Source organism: Aythya ferina (assembly GCF_964211825.1).
Source record: "Aythya ferina genome assembly, chromosome: 3".
Lineage (NCBI taxonomy): Eukaryota > Metazoa > Chordata > Aves > Anseriformes > Anatidae > Aythya > Aythya ferina.
Window position 1 is genome coordinate 86720350 of NC_140298.1, and position 20066 is coordinate 86740415.

The window sequence follows — 20066 nt, forward strand, 5'->3', positions numbered from 1 at the left end:
CTTATCATTTATCTAATGCACATAAATATCTATTTGCAGGATTCAGTAGACTCCCTAGTCTGATGACATAACCTCTCATTTGAAATGACCACTAAATATGCCCTAGTTCATGTTTCTAGTCCTCTGCCCCCTTTAGATGATCTTACAAAAAAGATAACTCGGGCAACCCATGTTTTACTGATTACTGAAAGCCATCTGCATCATATTTTCAAGCCATCCACATCTGTGTTAAATCATATAAGGTCAAATTCTTGAACAGAGATCATTGCTCATCTACAGGGGTGTTCACAGGAGTAGAACAAAGAATTTTAGGCAGATCTCTAGCCATTTGCTTGTCCTTATATGGTGACTTTTCCTTTTAAGACTAAGATCATATAATGGACAAAGATCTGTTAGCTGGGGATGTCAGGATATTACTGTGCATTATTTAAGTTTATATGCAACATAGCCATTATTTAGTCACTTTTACCATAGAAGGAGAGTTAGTACAGAAATGCAAGTGCTGAGTGTTTTCCAGTATCTGTTTGGGAATTTCTTCCTGCATAGCTAAAAATTCCAATCAAAGTTTCTACGATTGGTATGACAGCAGCTCCCTTGATGTGGTTAATGGTCCTCTGTATATTAACTGAATCTTACAGCCAGTATACTTGCAATTAATACTGGCTAAAGAGAGTTTCAGAGTTTCCTCCTTCGTGGAAATCATAAAGAGCTTGTCTGCATCAGGCTGTTGCTTTTTAGTAGCCAAGTATACACATAGAAGTGAGACTTCTCTGCCATTTTAAGATTTCTATAACCATAAGAGAGAAGACAATTTCAGGAGGACAAAGAACCTCAGTGCAAAGGCATCTCAGAGTTAAAAACAAAACAAAACAATATAAAAAAACCTTCTGATAATTGACTCTATATTCTTCTTGCTTAACCTCTTTAATGCCCTGTTTCCACACTGGGCTGTGTAAAAAATACTACCCTCACTTTTTATTGACAACGTTTTTAGAAACTTCTGAAGTTATTGCTGTCCCACTATGTCTAATGCAAGAGGGTAAAACTACGAAAAACTACATAACAGGCCATCAGTGACATTAAAGTAAAGCTGTAATAAGTCTGGCAGAAAAATAATTACACCAAGAGTGGTTTGTTATTTTTTATTACGCCAGCTGTCATTTCTGTCTTGAGTGTTATATTCTTTAAGCTATTTAGTTTTACTAATGCATGGATTTGAGTCATGGTTAATGTGAGAAATGAATTTTATATCTGGGACTGTAAATGTAATAGTACATTATTTATTAATGGGGGAAAAAATTGCCCTAGGTGCCTTTGCTAGAATTTTCCATGTGGGGAACTATGGTAGTTGGAAGAAAAAAAAAAGTCAGAATAGTTTAACTTTTATGTTGTACAAGAAGCTAACCTTAACTTCCATATTAAAGTTATGCATGCAAGTTTTTGAACTAACATAATTTTACTTAAACCCTACTCCCAATTTATTTTATTGTCCTGACTAAAGACTAGATCTATATTTTCTATGCAGAAGAGGATCATGCTTTTAACCCCCAGGTACATGGAATAGTTATATTCATGAGTCTGCAGTGTTGGATCAATTATGTGGAACATATATGAAATCACAATATCTTTCAACTGTGATGAGTGTGGCTGATTTTTCTCAATGGGATTTCTTCCATATAAAGACCAGAAGCTCTGATGGCAGGAAGCCAGAAAATTTGCAGCTGGTAACACAATCTACAGGAAAAGAGAGAGAGCAAGGATTTTTTTTTTTTTTTTGAAATGGCTGTGGATAAAATTGTGTCTTTCTGCTTTGTATAAATATTTTGTGATTTTCCTTGTGATGAAAGCAATATGATGCATATTTCATTCTGTAATTTGTGAATTGAAGATACCTGAAATAACTTCTTACATTTTCAGAACATTGCAGCTTTATATAAATGTTTGTTTTTGTCCCCTCTCTATTTCTTGAACTGTGTTTATGTTTGTGTATCTTCTAAACTGTGACCTTTCTTTCCTCTACGTGCAATCTACTGTACCACCTGTCTTTTGTCCCTGAAAAACCAGAAATTATATTTATATGAAAGTGGTTGTTATATATTCTGTTAATTCCACTGCTACATAGTTGAAAATTGAGCAATAATTTAGTCATGAACAATAGACCAAAATACTGTGACTTTGGATAATCTGATAATGTTCACTGCCATGTCAGTGGTTAGCTCAGTAGTCCTTTGGAAATCCTCTGAAGTAGTTTACAAAATCTCTGAAAGATGGTTATCAGCCATCTTTAAAGACCAAAATAGATATTGACATGACAATAGGGAAGAGTACTGGCCCTGACATTTTAGAAGACTTATTTCTAAAAGGAAACATACATGAAAAAAATTTATACAGCTTTTGCCATGGAACTAGTGACTAGTGTGAGTAACGTTCACAAATAGGTCATACTTGACAGAGTGCCAGTGAATAAAACTAGAGCTATTTTGGAAACTAACTCATGACATATGTCATATAAAAGAGGATTGGGAAAGAAAGCTGTCATGCTAAGGCTATATTTTTCTGGTTGAAACGTATCATGCTAAGGTTATATTTTTCTGGTTGACATGGCAGGTTTAGAATGTAGAACCAGAGCAGAAGCTGATATCGTGCTGCTGGTGGATGGCTCATGGAGTATTGGGCGGCCAAATTTTAAAACGGTCAGGAACTTCATAGCTCGTATCGTTGAAGTTTTTGATATTGGTCCTGACAAAGTACAAATTGGTAAGTTGTCATATGTCAGAGAGAAAATAAGGCATAGTTGCTGCATAGCTACATAATAACTGTGTAATAATGGCTTTTTCCAGGTCTTGCACAGTATAGTGGAGATCCCAGGACAGAATGGAATCTGAATGCTTACCGAACAAAACAAGCTTTGTTAGAGGCTGTAGCCAACTTACCATACAAAGGAGGCAATACTCTAACAGGTATGTCACACCACTAGGATTTTCTTAAGCTCCATGAAAAGAATTCTAGTAGCTGAGAGTGGAATTGTGTAGGGGGCTCAAATTAATCCGTGGTGAAAGGGCCTTATAATGCACTCCAGTATGGTTGGAAGAGAGTAGGGCCTATGTATATGCATACATATGTGGACACATGTATGTGTAAATGGAAGTGTATTCTTAGTGAAAATCTAGAGAAAGAGAGAAGGAAAGAAGATCTTGGGTGATGAAGAGCTTGGGTTATTGTTGAGCATATGAGAAGAAGAAAAGGTCAGGGTTGGCAGGTAACGCCAACCTATGTCAGGGTTGGCGTTAAAGCAAGGTGACCCAGAAGGGAGGATAGAGTGGACCATATAGGAGTGTGATGCATAGGAGGTAAGAGATTATAGACCTTCAAAGGGCTGAAATAGTGCCAGATGCTGTTAAGCGTACATGACAGACCACAACTAGGTAATGAGTGCCTCTTGAAGTGGTAAATTGTGGAATGATGTTTTCAGAGTGAAATCACTAGGATGAAATGCTAGCCTTTATCATGACTGTGTGTTGAAACAGTTTATAGTGATGGTTGTCCTCTTTGTATCATGCTAGGAATGGCCTTGGATTTCATCTTAAAAAACAACTTCAGGCAAGATGCAGGTTTACGGCCCAGAGCTCGCAAAATTGGTGTTCTCATCACTGATGGCAAATCACAAGATGATGTAGTCACCCCTTCAAGAAGACTCAGAGATGAGGGAGTGGAACTTTATGCAATTGGTAAGTATTACATGAAGAGGTGACCTGAGCCAATTTCCTCCCACCCCTCTGCTAAATGTGTAGAGAAGTGGAAACATGTAAGTACCTAAAACGATACTTACATTCAAAGAGTGTGTTTAAGGGCTTATTTTCATAGTGTTATGTTTCACAGTTGTCATTTCTAACAAGTTTTGTTTTCATGTCTTCTCTGTAAGGTATTAAAAATGCGGATGAAAATGAATTGAAGCAGATTGCAACGGATCCAGATGACATCCATGCTTACAATGTTGCAGATTTCTCCTTCCTGGCTAGCATTGTTGAGGATGTAACCACGAATCTGTGTAACAGTGTGAAAGGTCCAGGTACATCACATTTTCAGTCTAGTTCATCCTTTTTCCATCTATGTGCTTGTGATGCTAATTCCTTTTTATTACTTACTGGGAACACTGCGTAGCCCTGGGCTGTTTTTTCAGCTGCTAGTGTGAGGAAGTTGTGCAGACCACCTGGACTACCCTGCAGGGATTCTTTCTTTCCTTTAAACAATGACTGTGTTATACCTAACACAGCATGACATGGCTGGACATGCCTGCCTTTTTTCCCAGAGTCAGGAAGTACGTTTCTCAACATGTTACCTTTTTGCTCAGTGTGGCAGGTTCTTTGATGATTCTCATTCAATAAAGAAAATTATAGCAACCCTACCGTTTTTAAGTATTAATGTCTGACAGCTCAAAAGCAAAGCCTGGCATGGAAAAACAGTAATGGTAGCTGATGGTACTCCAAGAAAACACTGGAGTCTTTTTTTTTGCCTTTTTTTTTTTTTTTCTAAAGTATTTTTTGTCTTGTTCTAGTTTATGTTTTCAATTGTCAATATCTGACATTTTCATTTTGTCAATTCCTGATGACAAAAGATAAATTAATATATTTTTAACTTTTTTTCACTTGTAGGTGATTTGCCACCTCCCTCTAACCTAGTTATTTCAGAAGTGACACCCCGTTCTTTCCGTCTGAGATGGAGTCCACCTCCTGAGAGTGTTGATAGATACAGAGTTGAATATTACCCTACCACTGGAGGTCCCCCTCAGCAGGTTAGTACTGAATGTTTATCTCTGAGATTGGCCACAATAATATTGGAATTCCACATTACAGTAACATCGTTCTAAAGATTTTGCTCATTAGTGTCTGTACAGTATAACAAAAATAAAAAATGCTTCCAAGGTCGAGAATTTCAATAAATGCTAAACAAAACTACAAAGAAATAGGAGCATAAAGATGGCTTTGGTTGTTTTAAAATTATTAATCCTGGAGTAAAATGTATTTATTAAAAAAAGTTTACTGATATTTCCAGTAATTCCTTTCTGTTCGTATTCCATTATCCTATATCAGTTTAAATAAGTGTATAGTAACATTTTTCTGAGCATACTCACAAGTAAGCTCACTGTCCTTTTAATACATTTTCTTTTTAAAAGAAAAAAAAAAAAGATAGAGTGAACTCTGAATGTACCATCTCTGAATGTAGCTTTTAAATCATCTTAACTCAAATTTGACTTATGGTGAGCTTAATCTTAGTAAAACATGACCTCAGGATTTGACTTCTGATTTGGGTTGGAGCAATCATTCTGGTGCACATGGACTTTACAGCTTGACTGATTGCTGGCATTGCTATTCTGCGAGGTGTTGCTAGTGGCATGTACTGTAACAACCTGGATTATCCTGGATGCTTGAAATCTTTTTCCAGGTGGTAACATTGTGATGGCATTTTCTTTATGTTGCTGAATAATGTAAAAATTTACATCATGTGTGAAAGCAGGGTGCTAGCTATACCAAGTCCCATTGAAAACAAGTCTGCTTGAGCATTCCCTATAGCTTGCTTTGCAAAAATAATGTTATCCTGTAAGATAAAATATGTAGAAGATTAACACTATAGTGATTTTCAGTTCCAAACCATTGATTTCTGAAGAGTTTCACAAGGAATTATTTTTCTCTTAGAGACAGGTTTACAAACATATTTGTTATACAGTTGTTAACATTCCTTCTCTTTTATGTAGTTTTATGTAAGTAGGATGGAAACTACAACAGTTCTGAAAGATCTGAAACCTGAAACAGAATATGTTGTTAACGTGTTTTCAGTGGTAGAAGATGAAAGCAGCGAACCTCTAATCGGCAGTGAAACAACCTGTAAGTTAGAATTATCATGCAAATAACATAAGAAGCAATTTGTTATGAGGAGAACTGTTCAAAAGAACTTTTAGCACTGTGGGCTTTCTTTTTAGAGGAGACAAAATTTTTAATTTCAGTGATCAAATTGTATTGTTTTACCCTGGTTGTTGAGATCTTGTCCAGAAAGCTGTAGCAAAGACAAATTGCAGTGTGGAAAAAGTGTTCCAACTTCATTCCGAGCTTATAAAGCACAGGTGTACACAGCTTCTTAGACTAGAACAATAGCAATGAATTACAAGGCAGAATTTATAAATTCTAGAAATTTGATCAGATAGAAACCTGTAGTCCTTCATTTCCAGATTAGATAATTAATTCCTGCTATTAGCAGACAGAATACTATATGAAATTCATTCTGATTTTATCAGATTAATTAAAAGTATGTTCAACACAGTAAAATCACTTTTATGCGACACAGCCATTATGTTTTTACTGTTAGCTGTCTACAGCATTGATTTAGGTGGATTTGTGCTGAATGCAACATAGGGTGACTTTGTGACTTTCCTGCCTGTTCAAGGATATTGAATGCTAATGTCTCATTTCAATTCTGTCATTGTTTTGCATTGGGCTTGTCATAAATCCCTAAAGAAGCTACATAATTTTTATAAAGTCTGTGATAATTTTTGATGTTTATTTGATATTTTGAGAAATATAGAAAAAGAAAATATATAAAATCTTTTTAGAAGTGCAGATCTCAAAGTAGTCATGTACTGTTTTATATTAGATCATTCATGTGAGTTAATATTGCTTTTTAGAATATTCAAGTGTTCCATTGCAGACTTGTAAGATAGTTTTTTAGCTGTGCGTATAGCAAATCTTTAGCACATTCGAAATGTGATGACAATTACTTCATTCTTAAATTTAGCACCATTTAAAATACTACTACTTGTAGATGACTTTTTTACTGCCTGTAATGTACTCCAATACACCAAGAGCATAATTTTCTGTGATATCACTATATGTCACTATAATGTGATGATCACTATCTGTGATGTGAAATATGAAAAGTGCAAAAGGTGAAAAAAAATAATATATTTTTTTTATATGACAGTGCCAATGTCTTCAGTTAGAAACCTGTATGTTTATGACATTGGATCAACTTCTATGCGAGTGAGATGGGAACCTGTCAATGGAGCTACAGGTTACTTGTTAACATATGAACCAGTGAATGCCACAGTCCCAGCCACAGAGAAAGAGGTAAGAGAATTTGTCTTCACCTCTTGTACTGTACCAAAATAATCAGAAAAACTGATTTTCTTGATATATCACAATAACCAAAAGAGGCTGATATGTAGCACTCAAAGTGCAGTGATTACTGGGATATTGTATACAATGACATCAGTCAGGAAGCTGTAAATATACTGTGAATCTCATAAGCAAAATTCCCTTGAAGTTAAATCATTGCTTGCTCTTCTGCCTTTGCATTCTTTAGTTTTTAAACATGGTGTGTTATTTTTCTTGTACAGATGCGTGTTGGACCATCAGTGAATGAGGTTCAGCTAGTAGACCTCATCCCCAATACTGAGTACACTTTAACAGCTCATGTATTGTTTGGTGATATCATCAGTGACCCACTCACCTCCCAGGAAGTGACATGTATGTACATCTTGGTTTTTGCTTTGTTGTTATTGCTTCAGCAGAATTTAACTTTCATTTTATTTAATGCAACAGTTTTTATATATTCTGTTTTATTTAGAAGACCGTCTCGTCCATATTTAATGCATTTTATAGCACTCTCACATTGCCAAAAGACCTTACAGGCAATTTCAATGAAAAGGTACCTACCTTTTCCTCCAAAGAGGAACATATTTATTTTTCCTTCAGTAATGAAGGAAGTTATAGTATTATAGTGTTTTTAAAAATGACTCAATCTTGCTTACATTTAGAAACCTTCTTCTCAAATTCAGACATTCTCTAAAATACAGAAAATGCAATGGCCCCAAATATTAATAAATTGGAAAAGTTAGGTGAGAAAGAAACATGCCATACAAAGGGAAAAATTGATCTAATCATGGCTTAAACATAGCTTACTTTTCCTTAAACATCTTTCCTTAAACATTTCCTACTGCCAGAAGAAGGTTTCTGGGCTAGATGGTAATCCTTATGTACTTGAAAAATGCTAAGCCCTTGACTGTACATGAAAAGTGATGTTTTTAAGCTCTGTTACTTCTGTATTGTGCTCATAATTTACAAATATGAAGTTACTTGTTTATAGCTGTTTTGCTTATTGCTGGGACAATATGTTCTTAAGCTGTCTCAGATAATGGTCTGAGCAATGAACTTCATGTAAAATTATTGCCTCCATTTCAATGCAATATATAAAAATACTTAATGACTTCTGAGAGACCTGTGGCTCTGCTGTGAATAGCATTTTCACCTGCTACTGTCATTATTTTTACAGTACCTTTGCCTGGACCAAGAGGCTTGACAATTAGGGATGTTACTCACAGCAGCATGAATGTCCTCTGGGATCCTGCTCCAGGGAAGGTTCGAAAATACATCCTAAGATACAAAGTAGCCGATGAAGCTGACATAAAGGAGGTAAGCAAAAAGAATGTTTTTGCAAGTACTTGGTAGTTTTGTTTTGAGGAGCCAGCTTATTAATAAATAGTAAAAGCAATATAGCAAGCCAGCATTAAGAATAGAGAACATCAGTTCTTGGAATTTGCAGTCAGGAAAGGGTACTGATGTCTTGGAAGCTGAATAAACTTGAGATGGATTTTTCCTTTCTTTCCTTCCTCCTTCTCTTCTTAAAGAAAAGGGAAAAAAAAAGCTCAAACTGATTGGAGAATTATTATATGCTTTGATAAACAGCCATTTCTGCTCTCTGCTTAAGTGTTACCTTGCCAAACTTTTAGAATTAGGAGAACACGATTGCAGAATAAAGGTATGTTAGCCCCTCTGTCTACTGGCAGCTCATGGGTAAGCATTGCTAGAGATGTCTTCCTTACAGTTAGGTGCAAACTTTCCATAATTGTACTGCTGGACATGAATATAACTCTTTGAAGTTTAAATGTGTTTTTCTAATTGAATGAGAATTTTCTGTTGATGCATTTCCTAGGTGGAAATTGACAGACTCAAAACCAGCACCACTCTTTCTGATCTTTCCTCCCAAAGACTGTATAATGTAAAAGTTGTTGCTGTGTATGATGAAGGGGAATCTCTACCAGTAGTTGCAGAAGCTGTTACTCGTAAGTTTTCCTAACAACCCTTCTTTTAGTATTTTTATGTTATATTCTATTTGAGTATGTTGCAATATACTCATGTTAAGTTAAGGTGGAAACAATTTCATCTGTCTGAGAAATATTTTATTTGTAGCATAATTTGCAATATAACCCCCAGAAGTCTCAGATGAGTTGTGTTTTACTGCAGCAAACACTGAAACTGCAGTCTGCAATGAGGGGAAAGACCAGCAACTGAAGCATAATTATTGACATTAGGATGCTGAAGGAGGAATGTAAGGGTAAAATTAGAGAATGCAGAGTAAAGGGTTTGCAAGTCTGTACAGTTCGTTGACATCTAGGAAAGCAAGTGAGAATCTGGGACATATAGTAGGGGCTTAAAGAGATGTGATCTTTCTTCTGATAGCAGAGAGTTTTTGTAGCATGAAATGGTAAATCAGCCTCCTGTACTTTTAGAGATGTTATTCAGGGAATCATAAAGGTGACTCTTCAGTAATAACAACAGAATAAGACAATCATATTGCATGGAGTGTAAGAGCAGATATCCATGTAAGAGACTGTACTGGGTCTGGCTGGAATGTTAACTTTCCCTGCAGCAGTGAGAGAGCGATTGTGGTGTTTAGCTGCCTGGCACGGTAAAGCCACCACAGAGACATGTCCAACTGAAAAGAAAAAGCTGACATCAGGAAAGCCCTCATCCTGATCTAATCTTTAGAACACAGTTAAGAACACAGTTAAAATGAAGAACTAGAATAGAAATGAGCAGTGTTACCTTATCACTGACCATCACTCTGAACTGAAAAGAAAGAAAAATGCTCTCACTTTTTTTTTTTTTTTCCTGAGTTTCCCATTTTAAAGCCTGGTGTTTTGAAAAATATTTTTGAGTTTTTGTTGTTGTTGTTGATTTGCTTGCTTTTGTGTAAGCCTGTGGTTTGTAGCTATGGTTTTGTCTGAATGTGTAAAGAGAAAGAGGAAAAATCAGCCAAAATAATCGCTTTTAGTTTAATTCTTTGGTTTTACCTCTTTACTAATTTCTTTCCAGTATCTATAACATTTTGCCTTCTTAACCTACAGTTAACCTCAGTGAACTTTTTCTAAGACAATCTTGTAATTCAGTCATGACTTACTTAGTTTGTATAAGGAATTTTAAGATCTGGGAGAAACTCATGCAGGACCTCAATGTCTGTATGTGGGAGTTTGTAATTACCTACTCTAACTCCAAAATGCAAGAGCTAGGACTTTGTTTGTTGCGAGTAGGTGTGTGAGTTTTTCTGAGGTCATTAGAATGGTTTTATCAGGTGACAACATGTTGATGTGAGATTATGAAGGACAATTTGCTTAGAGTAGGTGGGCTGAGTTATACCACAGTATTTTACTGTAGTCATTTGAAGCATGGTAAGTAAGGTCTGAATCTTCTACATAATCTTCTAAATTCTTTGTTTGAGCAGTTCCTTGGCTTAACTTTGTTTTGTAGTTACATCGTTTCCTTCTCTCACAATAGAGCCTGTGCCAGCACCAGTCAATCTCAGAATCACAGATGTAACAAAACACAGTTTCAGAGGAACTTGGGATCATGGAGCTCCAGATGTCTCTCTCTACAGAATAACCTGGGGACCCTATGGAAGATCAGAAAAACAGGAGGTAAGAATAGTCACCATAAGATTTTGGGGGCAGTCTCTCAGAGGGCATATTTTAAAATCTATCTATCTATCTATCTATCTATCTATCTATCTATCTATTTATTATTTCTCCACAAGACCATCTTAAATGGGGATGACAACAGTCTGGTCTTTGAAAATCTGGATCCAGATACATTGTATGAAGTCTCAGTTACTGCCATCTATCCTGATGAATCAGAAAGCGATGACCTGATTGGCAGTGAACGAACATGTAAGTAATTACAGGGTATCTACATGTTATTATTGATATTTGTTAAATCAGAAAGCATACACATACAAGAATACTGAACACTCTTTCTATTTTTATTTTTTTTTCTAGTACCCTTGGTACCTATAACTACACCAGGTAAGAATCTGAATTTCCGGGTATGTTATTATTAAAGAAAACTCATGGCTACCTCTTTTTTTCTAAACTGAGAAGAATGTTGACATTAAAAAGCTGAGATCATTTAATGAACAGCATTGTGTATTTGGAAGAATACTAAACACTAGATTACCACATGTTTATTGTTTTACAAACATTACAGTTTATGTTTTCTTGTTCTTAATATATTCTGCTCTTGGTCAGGCATTCATTCAGTCCTAAAAGTATGAATGAAGTGTTTGTCCCTGCTTTTTGCTTGAATTAAATATTTATTCTTCACTACCTTTTTCAGCCCCAAAGAGTGGCCCACGAAACCTTCAAGTATACAATGCAACGTCACACAGTTTGACTGTAAAGTGGGACCCTGCCAGTGGTCGAGTACAGAGATACAAGATCATTTACCAGCCTATCAGTGGAGATGGCCCTGAACAGTCGGTAACTAATTTTGAATTGCTGTAGTTATTATAAGGTAGTTCTGCAAATTAATGTGTTAGAAGAATTTATTTAAAAAGCACAACTACATATTAATCACCTTTTAGGTGAAGACATATTTGTAGTAGATAAGTATATATTCCTACCTTTTTCTTTCTCTTCTTTCAGATCTGAGATAGAACATTCTCTAGGGAGCAAATAACCCAGTAACTTCGGATACAGCCCTTTAAAAAAATCATATAGTCTATAGATATAACTAGAATATAGTTACAGTCTGTTGAGGAATAAATCAAGCAGCACATGAGAATACAAGTTACAGATACACAGATAGTTATCTCAACAGTCAAGAACTACCATGACCACTTCCATAGCCCAGTGTTCATCATGTTTTTTTTTTTTTTTTTTTTTTTTTTTCATACTGTGTCTTGTGCGTTATTAGAGGCACTTTGCCTTGGAACATACCGTGGGCAGTTGAGAATTGCATGGTATCCTCTCTTACTATGCTGGGGACAGAATAACCCCCCAAGAAGTCTTAGCTGCAAACATGGGTCCATGGGAAACATGCTAGGGAAGAGTTTAAGGTTATTTGAGTGTCATTTAATATGACTGAGCAGCTGTAATAATAGGGAGAACCAGTACTGTATGATCAGCGAGCTTTCCCTGCATCATTAGAAAGAATTGTGATGAGTGCCCATGGTCCATGCAACACCACTTGGGAATGTTAATTCAGTCAGCCTGTTTACCAGAAAAAAAGTGCTACTTAAAAATGCCCTCTTCTGCGGTGGGAAGCTGTTGTGGTTACTGACACATGACTCAGAGTCTCAGATGAAAACCACACATGTTTAGCTTGTTCCTGTAATCAGAGATCACCATGTTCAGAAGTGTATCCAGGAATGTTTTGGATACTTATGCACCCGTTTCTACTTTCTTCTGAACAAAATACATTTCAGTTAAAGTAATTGAATTGTTGAATGACTTTAGTTGAGAAATCATTAAAAGAATAAGAAGCAGCAGCAAGGTTAATTCATTTTTTTTGCTTGTACTGGAGTGAAAAAAAAAGAACTATGGGCATTCTGTGGAAATTTGTGCAGTGACAAAGGATAGACTTAACTAATCTTAATGGACATAATTATTCACAACTGGATAAAGTCCAGCAGTGGGAGCTGGAGAAGACTCCATTTTCTGAGAAAAGCATGCTCTGTTCACAACATATTAATGTCTGCAAATAATTCTCAGTCACAGGATAGTAATTACTTACTTTTTGTCACTATGATATTTGATTAAACTGCTGTGGCTGGGTCCCCAGGACTGTCCCACTGAATTATAAAATGGAATTTCTGGAAGGTCTTAATTTCTCTTTAATACTGGTCTCACATCTCATGGCCTTGGCATCAGGAGTGACCACCACAGATGATTTGAAGACTACATGGCAAAAACTGCGGTTTTTCATCAAACTGTGGAGACCACTGTGATCATTTAGGGACAGATTTTGAAAGACAAATAGACATGAAACTATGGAGGCAGCCACAATAGGATGCTAAAAGCTTTTATGGTTTGAACTGTGTTTTGGACACTTCAGTACAAATCAAAAGTTTCCTTGTAAATTAAAATTATTCAATGAAATACGAAGATGAGTGAATTCTTGCTTGTTATCACTTCATCAGCATAAGATCTTATGACAACATACACATATGAATTGAGTAGGCTTTGAAAATAAGTAGGTAGTCTTAAAAGTAAAAAAGATGCTCTAGAGCGAGTGCACTTTTCACACAATTAAAAACACAAAATCTCAAAATTCCCAGATGCCAGAGATCTGAGTATTATTTGTAATGCACTGCAAATCTTTTCCTTGGTGGAGATTGTTGGAACAGGATTATATATACCCCCTCTGAGGACTGGAGCACCTGTCCTGGAAGAAGGGCTAAGAAAGGTGGTGGTGTTTAGCCCAGAAATAAAAGTCTGTGGGGAGACCTTATAGCAGCCTTACAGTATTTAAAGGGAGCCGAAAGCTAGGGAGGGACTCTTCATCAGGGGGTGTAAGGCAAGGGGTAATGGTTTAAACTAAAAGAGTGTGGATTTAGATTAGGTGTAAGGAAGACATTTTTTACTCAGAGGGTGGTTGGAACACTGGAACTGGTTGCCCAGAGAAGCTGTGGGTGCCCCATCCCTGGAATGTTTAAGGCCAGGTCAGATGGGGCTTTGAGAAACTTGACCTGGTGGACGGCGTCCCTGCCCATGGTAGGGGAGTGGAATGAGATATCTTTAAGGTCCCTTCCAACCCAAACCATTTTGTGATTCTACATTAAAGAAAAATTGGAATGAAAGATGTATAATAATTTTAGACTTTTAACAAGGATGTATTAGAAACAGAAGTGTCATGTTATAAACTGCATGAAATCAAGGATTGACAATGTCAATCAAATGTTATATTAGAGATCTGCAGGGTATTGTAATTTATTCCATGCTTGCCTTCTACCTGAGAGTGGAGCATAATAAGGACAATTCACAGTCTGTCAAAATGAATAAAAGACTTTTTCATGATTTCAGTATTATATAGTCAGATGCAATGTGGAGAAACAGCGCTGTTCTGGCACAGAACTGACAATGTGTGATTGTGGTTACATGCAAGTTTGGAGGTCTTAAAGAATACTGGCTTTGTGTTGCTGTACTCTCTCTGAAATTTTAAAGATAAATATGAATATGTATGAAAATATTATTATTATTCAATGCCTACTGTCAGCTTCCATCCCAAGAAGATTGCACAATACGATATACCATAGTGTTTTCCTTTCAGCATCAAATGATTACGTGGTTCATTATTACAGAAAGCATAAAAACAGCAGCATGAAAAGCACTTTAATCTTTTCCTTTTGTTTTACTGCAGACGATGGTAGGTGGACGGCAGAACAGTGTAGTGATACAGAAGCTGCAGCCTGACACACCGTATGCTATCACTGTGTCCTCAATATACGTGGATGGTGAAGGGGGGCGAATGACAGGACGAGGCAGAACCAGTAAGTAACTTTTTGTGGTCTTCTTGTTAGGTGTGAAAAAAATTTGATGTATTGCATTTCAGATTAGATGAGAAAATATTTCTATGGTGAAATGCATCATGCCTATTTGTTATTTGTCCTTTGGTGGATTTCAAGTTTCTAAACTAATTTAGGATGGCCTATCAGTCTACTGCTTAAAGAGAAATCCTAAGCCACTAGTTTTAGACTTCTGAAAGCTTAAACCCTAATGCTACCATTGAACATCCTCACTTTAATCTGTTTAATTGTCCCCTTTATGTCACAATTTAACCAAAATGAGGGATTGGAAGGCATGTGACTCTCATATGTGTGCTGTTAGGTGTAAGTTTACTATCTTCTTGTAAGCACCTTCCATTTGGAGGCTGGCCTTTACAGAGTGCAACTTGAGATTGTACTATTTTATGTTAACAATACTGTTTTAGTCCTTCTGTGGAAAGCACTGAGTGATTTGCTAACAGAGGCACTTCAGGCATAAAAAACAATTCCCTGTTTTTTCAATTACTTAATTAATTGTATATTTAAATTATCTATTTATTAATAGATTTATTAATTAATTTGTACTTTATTTTTGAACCTGCTTTGGAAGGTCAAACATAGCAATGTGCTTGGAGAGAAATGAGGAGAACAATCCTAATGAACTCATGGTATAATTTTGAAATAATGTTCAGATATTTTTTTACCATATTTAGCATTCCTTATGCTGTTGGGCGGGTCTGATGTGTTCTGATTGTTGAATACAAGTAACGTTTGACACGAACTATTAAATCTGTTTTTAAAAAACTTCCCATTAACATGTTGCATGAGCGTAATCAGATAGCACAGGGTAAGAGAATGTGGCACCACATTTCTGACAGCTCATTGATCTGTTTCAGAACCTCTCACTACTGTGAAGAACGTGCTAGTTTATGACCCAACCACCAGTACTCTGAATGTTCGATGGGATCATGCAGAAGGAAATCCTCGCCAGTACAAAGTATTTTATGGGCCTACAGCTGGAGGTGCAGAAGAAATGGTAAATCCTTCTGTGGATCTTACTATCCAATAATTGCAGCCCATGGTGGTAGTGAGAGGAATGCTGTGGACTGACTGCTGTCTTGTCTGTCTACACCATGGCTTTTTCAGTTTGTATCCACTCTGGAGCAAATGCAGGACACCTCCATGAAAATCATTTATTCTCAACTCTAATACTGATATTTCATTTTATGTATTTGACCTTAGCATGGAGATTTAATACCACACACATTATTTGTTTGTTTATTCTTAGGGCGGTGCGTGTGAGCATAAAGCTGATTTCAGGGTGTACAAAAGGCTGTAAAGTCAGATGATATTTCTACCCATTTTTACTATTAAGAAGTCATATGGCAGTAGACAGTCATTTGGGATGATATTTTTGAAAGCATAAAAAAAAAAGATTAGAATCCACATGGGTGGATTCTAATCTTCTAAAATTAGTTAATTACTAATGAGCTAAAACAATCTTGAAAATAGGATTCGATCACACTTGTTGCAGATTGGGAAAATTTTATTCTTTTCCACTTCTGTTTCATTTTCCACATCTGCGCAAGTTAATGTGCCAGTGAAATAAGGACTACATGAATTACTCCTATTTCAATAGCATCCCCAGAGCTAAAATGCCATGGAATTTTACTTACAACATGAGGTGCTCATTACTTGTTGTCATTAGCATGTTGTAGTGTTATGTAATGCTGATTTTGAAAGTGATTTAATGACTCTCGAGCTGCTAAATAGTAGGCATTAAAAAGATCACTGTAGATTCTCTTTACTGATAATAGTAGAACAGGATCAAAAGTGAAAGTCAGCTAAAAGCAATTGTACAGGAGAGCATAGGACTTAATAACCATTGTCCAAGACAGAATCTTCCTGAAAGACAATTCTAGAAGATAACGTGAACTCTCTTACCTCAAGTATCAACAGCTTTCTTCCATAATGTAGATTTTATTACATCCAGTCTAGAAATGAGATATGGTGGACAAGGTGATTGTTAAAGGAGGGGAAATTGCAATCTGCCATTTTGGATTGTGAGATTACTGCTATATTCAGCAAAAACAAACAAACAAACAAATATTGAAATTCTCTTGGGTTAAATCAGATCTAGGTTGATGTTAATAGGCCTGCCTATGTTAAGTGCAGCACCCTTGTGGGTTAGTAATCTTGCATATAATCTAAAATAAATATCAACACTAACAGAGATGCAAAAAGCTGAACTTCTTGCATCTTCATGTAAATGTTATGCCTCTATATTTCTTTTTAAATTTGTAGACCACAGTACCTGGAAATACAAACTATGTCATCCTGAGAACTCTTGAGCCCAACACACCTTATACTGTAACTGTGGTTCCAGTTTTTCCAGAAGGGGATGGTGGACGTACGTCTGACACTGGCAGAACTTGTAAGTAAAAACAGTACTTTAAAATAAAATGTTGGGATTTTTGTTTAGTGACTCAAATCATTAGAAATTGAAGTCTTCTAATTCATTTATATCAATTATAGAGTTGTTTTTTTTTTTTTTTTTTTCCCCCAAGCTAAAACTTTACCTGCACGTTTATGGTTGTAGCTCTGTAACTTATTCTTTTTCTTTGGAGACTTTCAGTTCATTTATCTCAGGCAAGTTCAGCTCTTATATTGTGAAGCTAGCTTATTGTTTACTTACACACAATAGTAAAATTTCAATTCTAGTGCCAGTAGCTGCCCTGCTGCCTGGCAGGGATGCATTTAAAGATTAATAACTAAGATTCTTAGCTTCATAGAAGGGTAAATAAATAACATTAGGGTAATACAAATCATGTGTTTATTTTGGGCAGATGTATTTCTCAGCTTATTTTGAGCATTATGTTGAAAATTCAAGTAGAAGTAGAACTTATGTAAGCAGCCTTGTAAACTTAATTTTAATTATCCTTGACCTAGTGGAGAGAGGAACACCGAGAAACATTCAAGTTTACAATCCCACACCAAACAGCATGAATGTCCGTTGGGAACCTGCTCCAGGTCCAGTACAGCAATACAGAATTAATTACTCTTCACTATCTGGCCCAAGGCCATCAGAATCTGTAAGTAATTTAGTTTTTATACAATTCCTTAAAAGTGTGTGGAGGATATTTCTTCCTTCAATGAGTGTAGAACAATAACAATAAATGTAGGCCAACCATCTGCCTAGAATTGTCCCTGCTGAAAATACTGTACCGATAGAAATTTAGTATATTGTAAACAAAAGCTTAATTTGGTGAAATGAAAAAAAAAAAAAAGGAAAGAGATAAGACTGTCACACTTAAAGCTGATTAATGGGTATCCTTTATTTTACTGCAGGTAAAGATGAGTTAAAATCTTTATTTTATAAAGTCAGAAGGGAACAATATTTATTAGGAAATGTTTAATTCTGAAACCAGATGCCAAGTTTATATGATATTACCACTGGATCATCTCTTTGCCCTAAATCATTAGTGCTTAAATAGGACTGGGTGAGCAGTGAAGTCTGCATAGGGGTAAAAATTTGCCCTCCAGATGTGAAGTAAGAGTTCTTGGATTTGTGTAGAAATGGGTGCAGGTTTAGATATAGGCCTGTGAATATACTCATATAAAATGTGCACCCATGTTGTACATAAATATGTTTTTGTGTAAGGAAGAATAAGAATTTTTAATGAGTCATTGGTATCTGTAAAGTGTAACTGCATAGTACTTTACACATGAGTAGGAACCTATCAATTAGAAAATGACCTTTACATGTCAGGAAATCATGATAGAATTTGCATTTTTTGTTTTGTGTTCCTGATTTATTTATTTATTTATTTATTCTGAACAAATTTAATGTAAAATATAAGGTAAAACAAAAACATAGCAGAACAAGCTCTCCATTTGCAGAATTAACGCTCCTTATGTATTTATTTATTTATTTTATTTATTTATTTAGTAGCACCTGCTGTTGAATTGATATCAGTGTTATTTGGTTATTTTAAAATTGTGTTATTTTTCTTGAAAAATACACATCATGGTAATGTTCCCAATTTTTCTATATTTCATTCAAATTGTTATTCTAAAAAGATATGGCATAAATTGAAGATTTTTTTTTTAATGTAGGTGCACTTTCTTTCTGTTTTAGATTGTGGTACCAGGCAACACTCGTGATGTGATGCTGGAACGCTTGACTCCTGACACTGCTTACTCGATAAATGTTATAGCTCTGTATGCAGATGGAGAAGGAAATCCAAGTCAAGCACAAGGAAGAACATGTAAGAGGCAGTACTTGTTTTGTGAAATCTATTTCAAGACTGATGTGTGAGGATTCTATAAAATTGGTTACAATCAAAAATAGTGTAAGCCATTCAGTGCAATTCAGATATCAATATGTCTGAATTACACACAGAATCACACAGAATTTTCTAGGTTGGAAGAGACCTCAAGGTCATCGAGTCCAACCTCCAACCTAACGCTAACAGCCCTCCACTAAACCATATCCCTAAGCTCTACATCTAAGCGTCTTTTGAAGACCTCCAGGGATGGTGACTCCACCACTTCCCTGGGCAGCCTGTTCCAGTGCCTCACAACCCTTTCAGTGAAGAAGTTCTTCCTAACATCTAACCTAAAACTCCCCTGACTCAACTTAAACCCATTCCCCCTCGTCCTGTCACCAGGCACGTGGGAGAACAGGCCAACCCCCACCTCGCTACAGCCTCCCTTGAGGTACCTATAAAGAGCGATAAGGTCACCCCTGAGCCTCCTCTTCTCCAGGAGCCTCCTCTTCTCCAGGGAGACTTTAAGACTGAAGCAATTGTAGGCCTCCATGGAAGGGAGCTGTTGCTATATTGCCTGGCAGCTGGAGTACATGCATAATAACCAAACTCACTTTCACTTGTTAAGTAAGCCTAATTTGAATTTATATGTTTAAAAAAGAGTTTAAAAAATATTCTTTAAAATGTGTTTAAAGACAAATATCAATTTCTCTTTCTGAAAACAAATAGCATGTAAAGATGGCTAGAATTTGTTGTCAACAGAAAAAAAAAGTGCTTCATTCTCTGTGTCTTGCTGATAATTGTATGTCAACCTTCTAAATGCTAATTTGTTTTGCTGAAGAGGCCTAAACATTAAAAACGATCTTACAACTTAGCTTGCAGAAATGAAGTGTAAAGGAACTTGCTATGTAACTCATAGGCCAGCACTCTTTTGCTCTTTCTATACTTTCTCTATTAAATCCTCATATACATCTAAAACTCATAGATGTGATAAGCTGTAGGTGTACTTATGCAGCGTTCTGTATTTTTTTTTTTCTCTAGTGCCTCGCAGTGGTCCAAGAAATGTGAGAGTGTTTGATGAGACCACAAACAGCCTTTCTGTACAATGGGACCATGCTGATGGGCCAGTCCAGCAGTACAGAATCATTTATTCACCCACTGTGGGAGATCCTATTGATGAATATGTAAGTTCTGTCATTCTTTAATAAGCAC

The 20066-nt window shown here is 36.1% G+C and overlaps 1 protein-coding gene across 5 annotated transcripts in view; it reads left to right on the forward strand.

Annotated features, from left to right (window-relative positions):
• COL12A1 (collagen type XII alpha 1 chain) overlaps positions 1 to 20066 on the forward strand; it is a 98103-nt gene that overhangs the window by 38178 nt on the left and 39859 nt on the right. For all 5 annotated transcript variants that reach the window (XM_084514906.1, XM_084514909.1, XM_084514908.1 and 2 more), the window contains 20 exons: positions 2608 to 2757; positions 2841 to 2960; positions 3564 to 3728; positions 3923 to 4069; positions 4653 to 4792; positions 5753 to 5882; positions 6973 to 7118; positions 7388 to 7517; positions 8323 to 8462; positions 8983 to 9112; positions 10605 to 10744; positions 10861 to 10993; positions 11102 to 11128; positions 11439 to 11581; positions 14463 to 14592; positions 15483 to 15622; positions 16891 to 17020; positions 17536 to 17678; positions 18725 to 18854; positions 19896 to 20038. In XM_084514906.1, coding sequence (XP_084371032.1) covers positions 2608 to 2757; positions 2841 to 2960; positions 3564 to 3728; positions 3923 to 4069; positions 4653 to 4792; positions 5753 to 5882; positions 6973 to 7118; positions 7388 to 7517; positions 8323 to 8462; positions 8983 to 9112; positions 10605 to 10744; positions 10861 to 10993; positions 11102 to 11128; positions 11439 to 11581; positions 14463 to 14592; positions 15483 to 15622; positions 16891 to 17020; positions 17536 to 17678; positions 18725 to 18854; positions 19896 to 20038 — 2657 coding nt within the window. The remainder of the gene's footprint in view (positions 1 to 2607; positions 2758 to 2840; positions 2961 to 3563; positions 3729 to 3922; positions 4070 to 4652; positions 4793 to 5752; positions 5883 to 6972; positions 7119 to 7387; positions 7518 to 8322; positions 8463 to 8982; positions 9113 to 10604; positions 10745 to 10860; positions 10994 to 11101; positions 11129 to 11438; positions 11582 to 14462; positions 14593 to 15482; positions 15623 to 16890; positions 17021 to 17535; positions 17679 to 18724; positions 18855 to 19895; positions 20039 to 20066) is intronic.